At 35.4% G+C, this 13885-nt stretch overlaps 1 protein-coding gene and 1 long non-coding RNA gene across 4 annotated transcripts in view; both read left to right on the top strand.

Moving 5' to 3' along the window:
- The window catches only part of LOC111045240 (transcription elongation regulator 1), a 39921-nt gene extending 35735 nt beyond the window's left edge, over nucleotides 1–4186 (top strand). For 2 of the 3 annotated variants that reach the window (XM_039426773.1, XM_022330599.2), the window contains exons 19-20: nucleotides 591–798; nucleotides 3804–4186. In XM_039426773.1, coding sequence (XP_039282707.1) covers nucleotides 591–798; nucleotides 3804–3838 — 243 coding nt within the window. In that variant the 3' untranslated portion in view covers nucleotides 3839–4186. Of the gene's footprint in view, nucleotides 1–590; nucleotides 2933–3803 lie in introns of those variants that run through there. The other variant, XM_039426774.1, reaches the window with a different exon arrangement.
- A 1661-nt stretch (nucleotides 4187–5847) lies between these two features.
- On the top strand, nucleotides 5848–10335 carry LOC120351015. Its single transcript, XR_005571160.1, has 3 exons — nucleotides 5848–6149; nucleotides 6986–7096; nucleotides 8928–10335. It is a non-coding gene; the product is annotated as an uncharacterized LOC120351015 (long non-coding RNA).
- The last annotated feature ends 3550 nt before the right edge of the window (nucleotides 10336–13885 follow it).

Here is a 13885-nt window from a genome sequence, read left to right as displayed (position 1 = left end):
AAATAGTGGAAATGGTTCTTTATTTGTTTTTACTTATATTGGTGCATTCATAAAATACAAGAATAAGATAATTTTAATTTCACAAAACCTCTATCTTCACTTTCACTCTAAGGTAATGTCACAAAAAAGAGATATTCTTCGAAAGTTTTCAATACGGTATAGCTAATCCTAAAAGAACCTAGAACGTGAATGGAACAATTTTGCAAAATAATCATATAATATGATATTTTTTTATAATTAATCTCAACAAACCACTGCTCAATTTAATCTACAAAATATGTAAGTTTTAAAATTTTGTATGTGTTATTCAATCAATCAATTTTTATTCCAAGTAACACAATACAATCAATATACATAAAAGAATCCAAAACACAAAAAAATCACAATCAAAAATAAATTTCCAATGATATACAAAGTAATGAAAAACATTTTTAGTGAATATGTAATATTTTTTGACTAGTCAGTATGGAAAAAATAACTGGTTTGCTATTTTCAATAATGCAGATAACTAATTAATTTGCTAAAATCCTTCAGCCATTTGTAGGTGAGTTCAAACTGGATAAATACATTACTTATATTGTTTGTTACAGGAAACCAAATTAATCAATCACAAATCACTGAGTATGGTGCAAGAAAACGAGTCGCACATGAAAGAGTTTGAAGAAATTCTGAAAAAGGACCGACGGTACTTGGTGCTCGATCACGTTCCCGAGGAAAGGACGAAGCTGGTGATGGCTTACCTGGAGGACTTGGAGAAGAGAGGTCCGCCTCCCCCTCCCACCGCCTCCGAGCCATCACGTAGGTCCAACAACGATTGAACGGATTTCTTCCTAAATATCTAAAAACTCTGATAGGCGTAAATCCATGTTTCCCAAGTACTGGAAATCAAAATAGTGTTCCGTAAAGTTATCAAGAAATTGTGATGATTCAGTGGCTCCTTGTGTTTTGTAAGCAAGGTTAATATAGATAAATAGCAATACCTTGATTTGTAAGTACAGTATCTGACGCAGACAGAAGTAAAAAATATGTCTTATAATTGACTGGCATCAAAAATATCATGTTGTCTCAGATTCTCATTAAACTCTTCTCTTTGACATGACATAAAAATATGTCAACTATTCTAATTCAATCTCGCTTATATTAAGATAATCTATCTCTCATAGATTTATAAATTATGAATTTGAAAAAAAAATCAAATTTGTGATGGCAGCCCAAGATATTTTCGGGTTTTGTGATGCCGCTCTTTTTAGTTTTTATAAAAATTAGTAGGATTTTCACCGGAAATAGATAAAAGGACTAAATATTGAATATACTTAGTCATATACTCTCATCCACAGTATTTTCTTGTTAATCAACTATCATTAGTATTTTCTTTGCGTAGTTGGAAATGTTTCATATTACAAAATTCCACTTGGAAGTTTTGAAATAAATGTTCATTCCTCCACCATGCCCATTCATCAAAACCTGATGAACATGTGACATGATACTGATCTTTGGTATGCTAAAGGTTGTACTGGAAAGTTTATTTTTAATATACTGACTGAATTTTCCTCCAATCTGTAGTTGGAACATTTCGCTATAATATATCTGCTCAGTATTTTAGATCTGTTGTATTTGAATGAAGAAAAGCCAACCTTCTCATTCGTATTATATGAAGCTTTGAGTTGAGTACTATTCCTATCATTGATTGATTAACTACTTTAAAGACAGATTTATAATTATCAGTGCAAATTTTATGTAAGTTGGACAATCCTAGTAAGGTCTCTGTATACACTATTAAAAATATAATACAGTATATTCATTGATCATAAAATAAGTATTCTCTCACTTATCTCATGAATCGTCATCTATGGAATTCTGTACGTTAGTTTAACTGTTTTGTTCATTTTTATAAAATACACTGATTTTGAATTTTGTAGAAACATTGCTCTGGCAATAAATTATGTAATTGGATACAATATTCAATTGATTTTTTTATTTATAATGCATGTAAAAACTAATTGATGTTTTATTATATTAGGGTTTCATCTCAAGTCTGTAATCGAAAAAAATTATATCAAAGTCGAATTTAGAGTATTTTGTTGAAATCGACAATATTACCAATGTTGGTTATTACAAAAGTCTACATACCAATAAATTGATTTAAAGTTGAAGATTTGAATGAACCTATTCAAACTTATAAAAAGGCTAGTTTTCAAGTTTTGTCGAAAAATTATCTAACTTTTTATTATTTAATATAGAAAATTTCTTTATATCACAGTAATCAATCATTCCTCAGTAGTATTGTCATAACATTGTTTATTATATAATATTTTATCATTTCTCATGGAAAAATGTTTTGAAATAATTAATTATATTTATTTCACCTTCCCCTTGGATTTCGTTGTATTGAAGAGACAAATGAAGGATAAGCTATACTTTTGAAAATGATACTTCAATCAGTAGGAGAATCATGAGTTGCTTACCTCGGGCTACAGTAACCAGCTTTGTGAATTTGTCTTCTAATCAAACCACCCATTTGAGGCTTGATTAGAATATGGTTATATTAATAAATGCATGATTTGAAAACTGTAAGTATTGTAGAAGAAGTTCCCGCTGTATAGTGTGCTACGATACGCGATGCGACTTCATTAATAATAGTATCGCGATCGCGTCAGTGAGAACTATAGTGAGGTCTACGCTATAATGGCAGTGGAGAAAGATAGGAGAACAGTGTAGCCAATTCTCTGCCTTGTCTGATTTCTAGAGGGTATCTGACACCGGTATATCTCATGTAATATTTGCTTAAAATAATAAATTATATTTTAATCGGCAGAAAAATATTCCCATTGGGAATCGGTCCCATTCCGAGGCATCTTGAGGTTGCGTAACTATACTGTTATACCTCCCCAACCTGGAGGACCAGGGTCCTTTTTTTAGAGTTACCATTTCCTAGTTACTTGCTTCCACTACAGCGTTCAAAGCGTAACCTACTCTGGGTTCAATTCGGGCTAACGCTCTAGGCTCTTCCGCCCTCTCCGCCGTTGGGATTTCTCCTCATCCGCCTTCGAGACCGATGACCGGTTTGCTAGTTTTGGTCCAACCCCGGCTATTTGATTTAACCGGTACCACCCATATCTAAGAGGCAATGTTTCTTATGATGGTTTACGTATTTTATCATAATAGTGGAAAACGCACCAAAGACATTATCTCAAGCTCTAAATTCATGCAATTATTATATTTACTTTTGTTCTTTTTATCTATGTTTTTAGTAAAATATTGAATATAAGGAAATAAATTCTTGCAAACTGACTCAAACTGTATGTTAAAATCTAGGTAATTCGATTATTCCTCTTTTTTATATAAAATTTATTGTGTTAAGTCACATGCTATTCCTATTTTTAAAACTGCAAGAAACCCATAAATGAAAGTCTATTGTAAATCTGAACAAAAAAGCTAGACTTGGCAAAATATCCGTGTTACCAAATTGTGCGAAATTTCAATCTTTTCAGACGACCCCTTATGATTGATATATTCAATTTGAGTGCACAGTCAATGCAGAGTTATTAAGTTCAATATTTTCAGTCATAAGGGCTTGCATGAGAATTTTGAAATATCCCACAATTTGGCAAAACGGAGATTTTGTTCCAAGTCTCAACTTGTTTTATTAAGAGTATATTGAATCTATGGAGAAATATTTTCCAATAGCTTACAGTACTGATTTAAAAAACTAGTTGATTTTTCATATCTAAACTCATTGATTCTTACTGAAGTGAAAGGATATAATCCACTCTCCTTATGTGTCCACTTTAATTCCGTTTCAGGTTTATTTAAAAATCAAGGAGAGTTGCACAGTTGAAACTAGGTAGGCCTGATACTGTGATAACGCCAATGAGTTTGCTAAATGCTCACTGATGGGAGGTGATTTGCATGATGTCGATTCTGTGCGTTGTTTCAAGCCATGTGTGATACTACTAGAGTACCTACTATAGTTGGATAATGAAAATTGACTCAATTCCAAAGTTGTGTTTTGGTGATGAACCAACATTATTATAATATTATAAGGAGTTATAATTACCACAAGTATTAGATCATTAATTACTGTATGAAGAGACTGTGAGATGTTTAGAATTTCAAACGAAAATATCTGGAGTAAGGTAAAAATAATTAATCATTTTATTATAAAAGTATAATAAAATAAATTCCAAATAATTGTGTACATTACTTAATATTGTCGAAATCTAATTAGTTTATATTAATTGAGTACAAGTAGTCCAACTCTCACGAGCTGAACTCAGTATTGCATCATTGCATGCTACTATCTAACTGGCCAAGACACACGAGACGTTTTTTTAGACGAGTCGGCAAGACAGGAAGCTGTCCGATTGATTTATCGGGTCGGCGTATCGGGAATCAGCTGATCGGAGAGCTTCCTTTCTTGTCGTGCCGTGCCAACTTGCCTGAAAAAACGCCTCGTTTGTCTCTGTCCTAAAGGCTCGTCCACACAATCATAGAGAACAATAAGACCATCATATGAATAGCCCATAATAACTAGGTAATTTCATTATTTTATGGGCTATTGCTGTGTTTGTCTTGTGGCTTGGTCCACACATGAGAAATAATCGGCTTCAGTCCGGCCGGCCATTCTGAAGGCCGATGATTGTGTATGGGGGGTCTAAATGCAATCCAAAGCTCATCTCGTCGAGAGTGTTATAAATTTCGAGAATTTCATTATTTGATTGCCGGTTTGGCTTTATATGAAATGAAGCGCTGCCGCTGTACACAGATGTGTGATAACCGACAATAAAAGGAACTACCGGGTTTTATTGGATCTATGCTATTCCCACTTGAAGCAACAGCTATCTTGGACAATACTTGAAGCAGCTATCATGGATTTTCCATAAATCCTTACATTAATTTATACAATCCACAAGATAGCTAATCTGTATATAATTATGAAGAATAGTGTTTGAGTAGGCTATAATAGTGCTTGTGTTGATGCTATTATATGGAATTATGGCTCCGTAGGCTCTTAAGGTGCCGGTAATTCTGTTTCTAGTAGCTCAGATGCTCAGCACTAGCATAAATTATCAATGATAATTTATATTCGCCAACTAGATATTGGCTTTATAAATAATTGTATGTGGGCAATGGGATTGCTTCTCTTCATGAAGCAAACCCATGATCGGTGGACCTGTGCAAAAATGGACTGCAATAACTACTATTCTGAAAGAAATTGAAAAAAAGAAATAGATAAAAGAAATTTCAATTGGGGTAGAAGCTTGCTCTATTTACTTGGTTTTATTTGAAGAGCAGAAATAAATTAATGTTTTCAGATTCATATTGACTTATTACAATGTAAAATCCTTGAAAAATATTACAATTATTACTGTACAATAAATCCCCCTAATGGTGGCTCTTCTAATTCGTATGATGCAGTTTTTATATTAGGTCTAGTCTGTCAATGAACAATTTTGTCAGTTTATTGTGTTTGTATGTTATGTACTCGAAATAATTATAAGTATTAACTGTAAAAAGCAAATAGTATTCAAAAATAGAATTTACTTTTTATTAAGGTGAATGTAGAAGAGAAGATAAAGTGCCGTATGTAATGACAAAATGACAATCGAGTTGGCTTTGCGAATGGTGAGTTTACATGATCAACTTGAGAGCATGCGCCGGTCGATATGAATGGCATCATTGACAAACGGCTAAACATGCAAACAGGGTCCTTGGTTAATCATTTACGGTGGTGGGTAATTTGATTAAATAAAAGTTGGTTAGGTTAAGAATAATATTTAGTTTTTGATTTGCACTATATTATTATTGTCCAGAACTATTTTTTAAATAATTTTACAATAAGGAATTTTGGTATTGTAGTTGACAAAACATCCAGTGAAGCGCTGATAGTAGAACTTGTTTGTAATTTTAGCCTCTCGTTTTTCAACGGAATGGCACGGCGCATGCCGTCTTGTCAGCTGTGTACATCAACATCACCTTTCATGTATCATGTACGCAGATCCGCGGATAGTCCATATAATTTTGTCAAGTAGTTCTTGTATGGTTATGTTGTAGTGATACCGTGATAAAATAATTATTATAATTTGTGTTTTTGATTATAAAATAAGTGTGTAGTGGTTTAGAAAAAATATCAGTGAGTGATAAGTGTGGTAAGTTTTGTTTGATATCATTATCACTTTACCACTCTTCTTGTCACTTGTCAGAAAAAAGTTTATTCAGATCAAGTTTTTATTATTTACAATATTTCAATGAATTTTAATCCTCAACTAACTAGAGTTAGTCTTTCTTTTAGAAAAAGATCAATGAAACTTGGAAAAAAATAGTTAGTGAGTCTGTTGTCAAGATAATTTGATTCAAACACCATCATCAAATCCGAGCTACACTAGTATCAATTTTAATGTGAATGACAAAATATTAAATTTATTTTTAAATATTAATACTTTTAATAAATGATATTTAAATTATTAGAGTTATGTTATTAAACACTTTAAATAATGAATGTTTTCCTTAAATTTCCTAATCAACTTCGCGTACGGTACCAAATAGATGCGAATTTGCGCGTAAAGGTTACTATAATGATATTGGAGACCTATTTTTCATGTTTCTCTTGTATTTAAAAGTGTAAAATGAAGAATATATTTTCATGCTGAATACTAAAAATGAAAATTAAAAAAAAAAATACTAAAAATTTGGGCAAGAATATGGGTGACAAAAAATGAAATAAACCCTCCTCTTCCCCATTTGGACACTTTTCAGATATAAAATATATGGCATACAATATCAGGGAAACAGACAATGAAATTGATAGTGGCAAGTCTCAATTGTCTTAGATCACAGACAAAATAAGTAATATCTACCTTATCAACGAACGTTTTTATTATAAAGTTTCAATCCGTATTTTTTCATTCATGCATTTACAAGTATTATTGAATTTGCATTATTATTCTATACACATTTTGGTATTTACACAACATTTTATTTCCAGGTGTTTAGTGAGTGCAAAAATGAATACGGTACAAAATTTCACACTTTGGATACCTTAAAAATGGATACAAAATTTCATACTTTGGATACCTTATCGGATAACTTTCCTACAGTAAGTATTTTGGATATTTTATTGGGCAAATTTTCTGAAGTAAGTATTCAATTAATATCTGGTCGTTGTATTGCCATTTTAGAAGGTCAATAGTAAATAGTACCGTAAGTATCCAGTTTCAAATTTTAAATTAATTGCTGTAAGTAAAAAGACACACCTCTTTGATAAGGATTATGGGTAATACAAATGAGAAGAACCAAAACTCTAGTAACATTTTGATGAGGTATACATTAATTAGCACACATTGGTTGAATGCACATGAAATATAAATTATTGAATTTGTAAAAGTATTATTAAAATTTAGAGCTGTAAAGTCGACAAGATAAAAGAAACAATGTCATTTAATAAATCAATTGTCAAATTCATTGTCTTCGGCTATGGTGCTACATGTTATCCAACAAAAATCTATATTTTCCTACCATAGACCTAACTGAATTATGTCTTGGTGAGGGGTCAAAAAATCTCACAGGCATTGTTTTAGGCAAGGAACTTATCTAATTATAACGCTCAATTTTCAAGAAAATTTAGTATTGATGACCTGATGTTATGAAATATAAGAATATTATAGTTTTGATCTTATTTTACTAATTTTAGAATCTCATCATAATTACTCTGTTTCATATCCATACTTTTCACTATTAAAATTAAACTTGATTTTTAAAATTTAAGTCCCATCATAATGTTCTATCTCCTACAGCATTTCTTAAATGCCTTGACTATAATGCCATGAATTATTCATGTCCCTGTGTAAGTTTCAAGGCACTGGGGCCTATCTTCAGCTCACCAGGGAAAGCCAGTCAGTGCTTAAAACGCGCCCAAACTTGACTAATCATGTGGGTTACGACATAATTTTCTAAAAGTCAGAATGGGTACTTATTAAATTTTTATAGAGATCCTTAGGGCCAAGCCAAATGAAGCGTTTTTGCACTGGCGGCGGACAAGTCGACAGTGTAGGAAGTTCTCCGATTGACTGATTGACGGTCGGGAATCAGCTGTTAAAAATCAGCCAATCGGAGAACTTCCTGCCCTATACAATAGAAATGTGGAATTCATGAAATGGAATTTTTCATTCTGGGTGTTTTTTTTTTTTGAAAGAGGTTCGTCAAAGTTTGGTAACTTATGTATTTTTGGGAGGATGAATACCTGAAGTTTTCAGAATTATTTTCAATTATTCTTGGAAAGGTGTCTGTTATTATGTTGTATAGTAATTTATTTTAAATTATTGTTTATGTGGTTCCTTTACAAAATTTATCTGCTGAAGAGCAATAATTGTTCGACTTTTTAGGAACTTTTTCTCCAACTGACTTTCATGTAGGGCCGGCTGGTTAGGACTAATCTCGATCGTCCTTCAATTTATATTTATATGGTCCTTCAATTTAATTTATATAATTTGTATTATAGTGGGAGTGAAAAGAAAGCCGGTCTAAATTTATCTGAAATAGTATTTGACAAGGATTCCGTCGTCTTACCATAAAGTAGAATGTGATTGTCTGGATTGTTTTGGTTTTGAGTGTGGTATTTAAATTCAATTCTTCTTCTTCCGTCTGTGACCAGTGCATATACTGGATAGACATAGTCGTTTAATAAAACACAGAAGTTCAAATATTTACATTAGCACTGAAAGAGCTCACAATCTCCTCCTCATTGAAGGAATAGAGAGGGAGGTTAATCAGTTTCTCTCAGAGCACTTTTTGAACACTTTTCATCCAGCTCATGCACCTGCAGTGGAAGTCTATTGAAAATATTTAATGCGCGCATTGGGTAGCAAGTGTGCAGCTTAGCTAATTTAGAGTAGGGAAGGTCAATGCACTCGAATGCTCTCATTGCACAGGATGAAGATCGTCCATTGGCTGTGCTGAGGTCTGCTGAACTACTGGAGGAGGCGAGCTCATGGTTTAGAGCTAACAGACTGAGTATAAATGGAGAGAAGAGACAACATGTTCTGTGCTGCCTGAGACTTGGTCTGCCTCCTTTTGGTGGGCCTGAGGTTAAGCTCCTTGGATTCTTGGTAGACTCATCACTAACATGGGACCAGCACATCGATATGATATGTAACCGACTTTCCTAAGTGACATATCTGATGCGGAAATTAAGAAGTCATGTTCCAAAGAATTACCTTGTGACTAAGAAGTCATGTTCCAAAGAATTACCTTGTGACTGCATACCACGGTAGCCATATCAACTATGGTATTGTACTTTGGGGTAATGCAAGTGGATGTCAGAGGATTCTCCTTCTACAGAAGAGAGCGGTTCGCATCATAACATCTTCGCCATACTTGAAGCATTGTCGCCCGCTGTTCAGGAGGCTGGGAATACTCACTGTCTTCAGTCAATATGTGCTGAGCTCCCTTGTGCTTCTGAAAGGCCAACTTCACACACTCCAAGCAAGAGGCCAGATCCAAACTACTCAACTAGAGGGATAGACAACATCGACCTTTTCTACTCTAAATTGGTAAAGCTGCACACCTGCTATCCAATGCGCACATTGAAAATTTTCAATAAACTTCTACTGCAGGTGCGAGAGTTGGAGGAAAAAGTGTTCAAGAAAGTGCTGCGAGAGAAACTGATTAGAAGTGGTAACCTCCCACTCTATTCCTTAAATGAGGTGGAGATTGCAAACTTTGTCAGTCTCTTTGATCGGCCATCTTGAGATAACTGTAAATATTTGAACTTTTGAGTTTTATAAATCGACAATGTCTATCCAGTATATACACTGGTCTCAGACGGAAGAAAAATTGAATTGAATTGAATGTTGTCTCACCGTCTAGTTGTGGATCTGGCCTCTTGCTTGGAGTGTGTTAAGTTGGCCTTTCAGAAGCACAAGGGTGCTTATTATACAGTTAGTATTCCCAGCTTCCTGAACAGCGGGCGACAATGCTCCAAGTATGATGATGATGTTGTGATGCGAACCACTAATTACGTGCAATGTAATGAAAGAGTAGAATAACATTTAGATCTGGAAATTTGTAATTAATTATCAATAAATTTTTTCATGTATTGGTATTAATACGATATCTGTATCTCTACTTGGGAAAGTGGAACTTCTTCAATAAATCAACTTTGGTTGTAAACTCTTTTTTACTTCTCTGGTCCACACCAACATTTGGGAATTGTGGGAGGCTCCAAATAATGTTCCGAACATGCAAGTTGTCAGTAAAGTGTCGTTAAGGCATTATAATTATTTTTGAATTAATTTTATTACTTTCAAATATAATCCCTCTTTCCTCATTGCTTATTTTCTGTCTGAGTTACTTACCCGTTACTTGTCTCAGCTTCGCCGCAGTCCAGTGACAGGGGAATTGCCAAAGTGTCTTCCCTTCGGTGGAGTTCACGTCAGCACTCGTGATCCATTATTCGTCCCGCCATGTGACTGCAGGTATGTTCCTGCACATACTCAGCTATGGTATAGTAGAGTCTTCGATTAGGTAGCGCTTGAGTGCTTTGGCAAAAAAAAGGATCTTCCTCAATAGCCTTCAAACCTCCGGCAGTAAGTTGTAAAAGTAGACTCCAGCATATCATAGGAAATTCTTGAATGTTGTGAGGCGGTGCTTAAGGAAATCCATGTCCTTATCATTTCTTGTATTCTTCCCAAGCCTGTCACCTCTTAGTGGAGGTTTTGCTTTTCTTGCCAAGACGACTGTTGACTTGAGTATGTGTAGGGAAATTGCTGTGATTAGTTTTTGTTTTTTGAAACAGTTTACATTGTGTTTACTCCCAGTATGGTTCTCAGTGCTCTTCCTTGTATCATGGGCACTTTGGCAACGTGTACTTGTGGAGCTGGTCCTCATGCTACAACGCCATAACACAAGTGAGAGGCAAGTATGGCATGGTAAGCAATAAACGCTGTTTTCTCTCCCAGGATATTGTTCAGTCTTCGAATTACATATACTGCAGACGACATTTTTTTACAGAGCTGTTCTATGTGAAGCCTCTAGGATAATCGGTCGACGATGATACCAAGAATCGCGTCCGGGTGGCTGTCGTGATTTGATTATTAGTGATACCTGCAGCCAGTGGCGGAGCTAAGGATTTGCCCCCCCCCCCGCGAGAATTTTTGTGGGGCCCCTTTAAACACTATTCTTTTTACACATTTTTACATTTCTACCTATCGTACACCGATATGAAAACCAACATATGGAGTATGAAAGAGTGTAGTGTAGTTTACGGCATCTCATCATATAATTTAAGCATTTTGTGTTCAATTATTCGTAATGATCCATAATAATAACGTCCATAATAATAGGAGTTGTCTCTTCTTATGAATTTATTTTTTTTTAAAGACTGATCTATTCATATAATATATAGTGATAGTAGCTATGTAAATAGATACAATATTTAGAACTTATTTAATAATTTATTCTACTTTTGCTACACTCTATGGTTCTTGATTTACATAAAAAAATTATATCAAAACTCTTCATTATTTTGCCTCACTCGTTAAGGGCCCCTTCGCCCCCCCCCCCGCGCCGGGGGGTCCATATCGCCGCCACTGCCAGCAGCACTATTAGTTGTTGGTTTAAATTGTAATAGCATTAGATTGTGAGATGCATCCTAATTTTTGTGTGGAATTAGTATTGTCAGTAATTCAGTATATTCAGTCCATGACCGGCAGTCGCCAGACAGACTTCGTCAAAATATAAAACAATCAATACACAAATAACTAGAGATGGCTGCAGATAGGTTGTTTCGTGTGGCTCTGTAGGTGGACTGCCATACTAAATCATGAAATAATCACAAACTGGTCTACAAGTCCACTGGTCTCATCATCTCTTTCAATGAGTAGAGAAGGTAGTTGATGAGTTTTTCACGTACCAGCCTACAAAACTTCCCATATTCCAGCTCACGAACACAAATTGGCAGTCTGTTGAAAAATTTTAGCATCCGTAAGGGGTAGCATTCGTGTGCTTTTTGTAGTCTGGAGTAGGACAGGTCAATGTTGCCCCGTCTCCTGGTATTGTGGTGGTGCAGCTGGCCCCTCTCCTGGTAGGCATGAGCCTCACTCCTTAGGAGCCGTAGGGAGCTATACATGTACTGACTGTACACTGTCAGTATTTTCAGACGTTTGAAGATTGGCCGGCAGTGCTCCAGGTAATGCGATGTCGTGATGACACGAAGAACTTTCTTCTGCAGAAGGAGAATCCTTTCACAGCTACCCGCATGGCCCCATAGTACTATTCCGTAGCTTATATGACTATGAAACAGCCCATGGTAGGCTGTAATTAAGTAGTTGGCAGGCACATGTTGCTTCAGCTTCCGCATCAAAAACGTCACCCTGGCTAGTCGATTGCACAGCATGCCAATATGTCGATCCCATGATAGAGTGGGATCCATCACAAAACCAAAGAGTTTGACCTCCGCCTCACCATGAGCCTGACCATTTATCGTTCGCTATAAGTATGAAATTTTTGCCACTGTCTATTTCACTTGGGGGATCATTGATATATACTAGGGACAGTAGTGGTCCCAGTATTGATCCCTGAAGAACGCCTTCATTTACGGTCCGGTGAGAGAATTTGTGTTGGTTTGTTTATGGTGCTTTATTTCAACATATTGCTTCCGGTTAGGTTATTAATCTTCGAACCACTGAAGCGATTTCCCATTTATTTTGAGATTTTTCAATTTTAGTTAGTTTTAATAAGTTTTTTATTCCTGGATTGATTTGAAGTTTTAAGCACATATGTACCTCGTCATGGTAATTAATAAGTTGGCAGCGGCTTGAAAACTGCCTGATTCTGAGAACACTATAGCCAGTTACACACATCGATTTTTGTCGTCCTTATGAAATCTACCAGATTAGAATAAACATAACATTGCAAACAAATGATGTGTTCATGTGTATGCTAAGTTAAACGGAACATAGCATACACATAAACGCATCATTCTTTTGCACAGTTATGTTTATACTAATACAATTTATAAGGACGGCAAAAAATCTTACCGATACGTCCAAAATTCGAAGTGTTTAACTAGACTCTCAGGACAGATTAACTTGAAAATGTTCGTATCATTTTCAGTCCTATTTCATCTGGTTTTGAAAATCTCAAAGTTGTTCCAAGATGTCGTTTATCTAGTCCTCTCTTAACGTGTCTGATCTTGTCTTGACTAACTGGTGTGCGCCTAGCCGTAGAGAATAATTTATCTTAGTATTTAGTAGTTTCTCTAGAAGGAGCTCACGGAAACCTCCAATATCCATCTCACGAACGCTCTGTGGTGGTCGGTTGAAAGCTTGATTCCTCATGGGGTAACAATAATGGGTACGTGCCAGTTTGGTGTAGGGCAGGTAATATCACCTTGCCTTCTATAAATATAGTGTTCTGTATGTACAACTTACCTTTGTGTGAGATTATAAAGAAGTGTTTGAGGGCTGGAATTTTCCCTGATTTGTTGAAAACTGCGCGCACAGTACCTATCTATAAGAAAGGAGAAACCATGAATAGCTACAGACCTATATCTGCAATTCCAGTGTTTGCCAAGATCTTTGAGACGGTAATGAAGATGCAGCTGGTGGAGTTCTTCGAGACTAGTGAGCTTTTCTCTGATCTTCAACATGGTTTCAGAAAGAATAGGTCGACCGTGACAGCAGTTGCTGAGCTTGTCGAGAGGATTCAGGAAGCTTTCGAGGGAACCAACTGCCTATCTCTGACATTATGTGACCTGAGTAAAGCATTTGACTGCGTATCTCATGAAATAGTGATTGGCAAGATCGAGCGATATGGTGTGGGTGGAGCTGTTCTCCGGGCTCTCAAATCATACTTGAAGGATCGAATACAGGTCATATCCATTGGAGGT

The sequence above is a fragment of the Nilaparvata lugens genome, chromosome 4 (genome assembly GCF_014356525.2).
Source record: "Nilaparvata lugens isolate BPH chromosome 4, ASM1435652v1, whole genome shotgun sequence".
NCBI lineage: Eukaryota > Metazoa > Arthropoda > Insecta > Hemiptera > Delphacidae > Nilaparvata > Nilaparvata lugens.
This window is presented reverse-complemented; position numbering and strand designations above follow the sequence as displayed.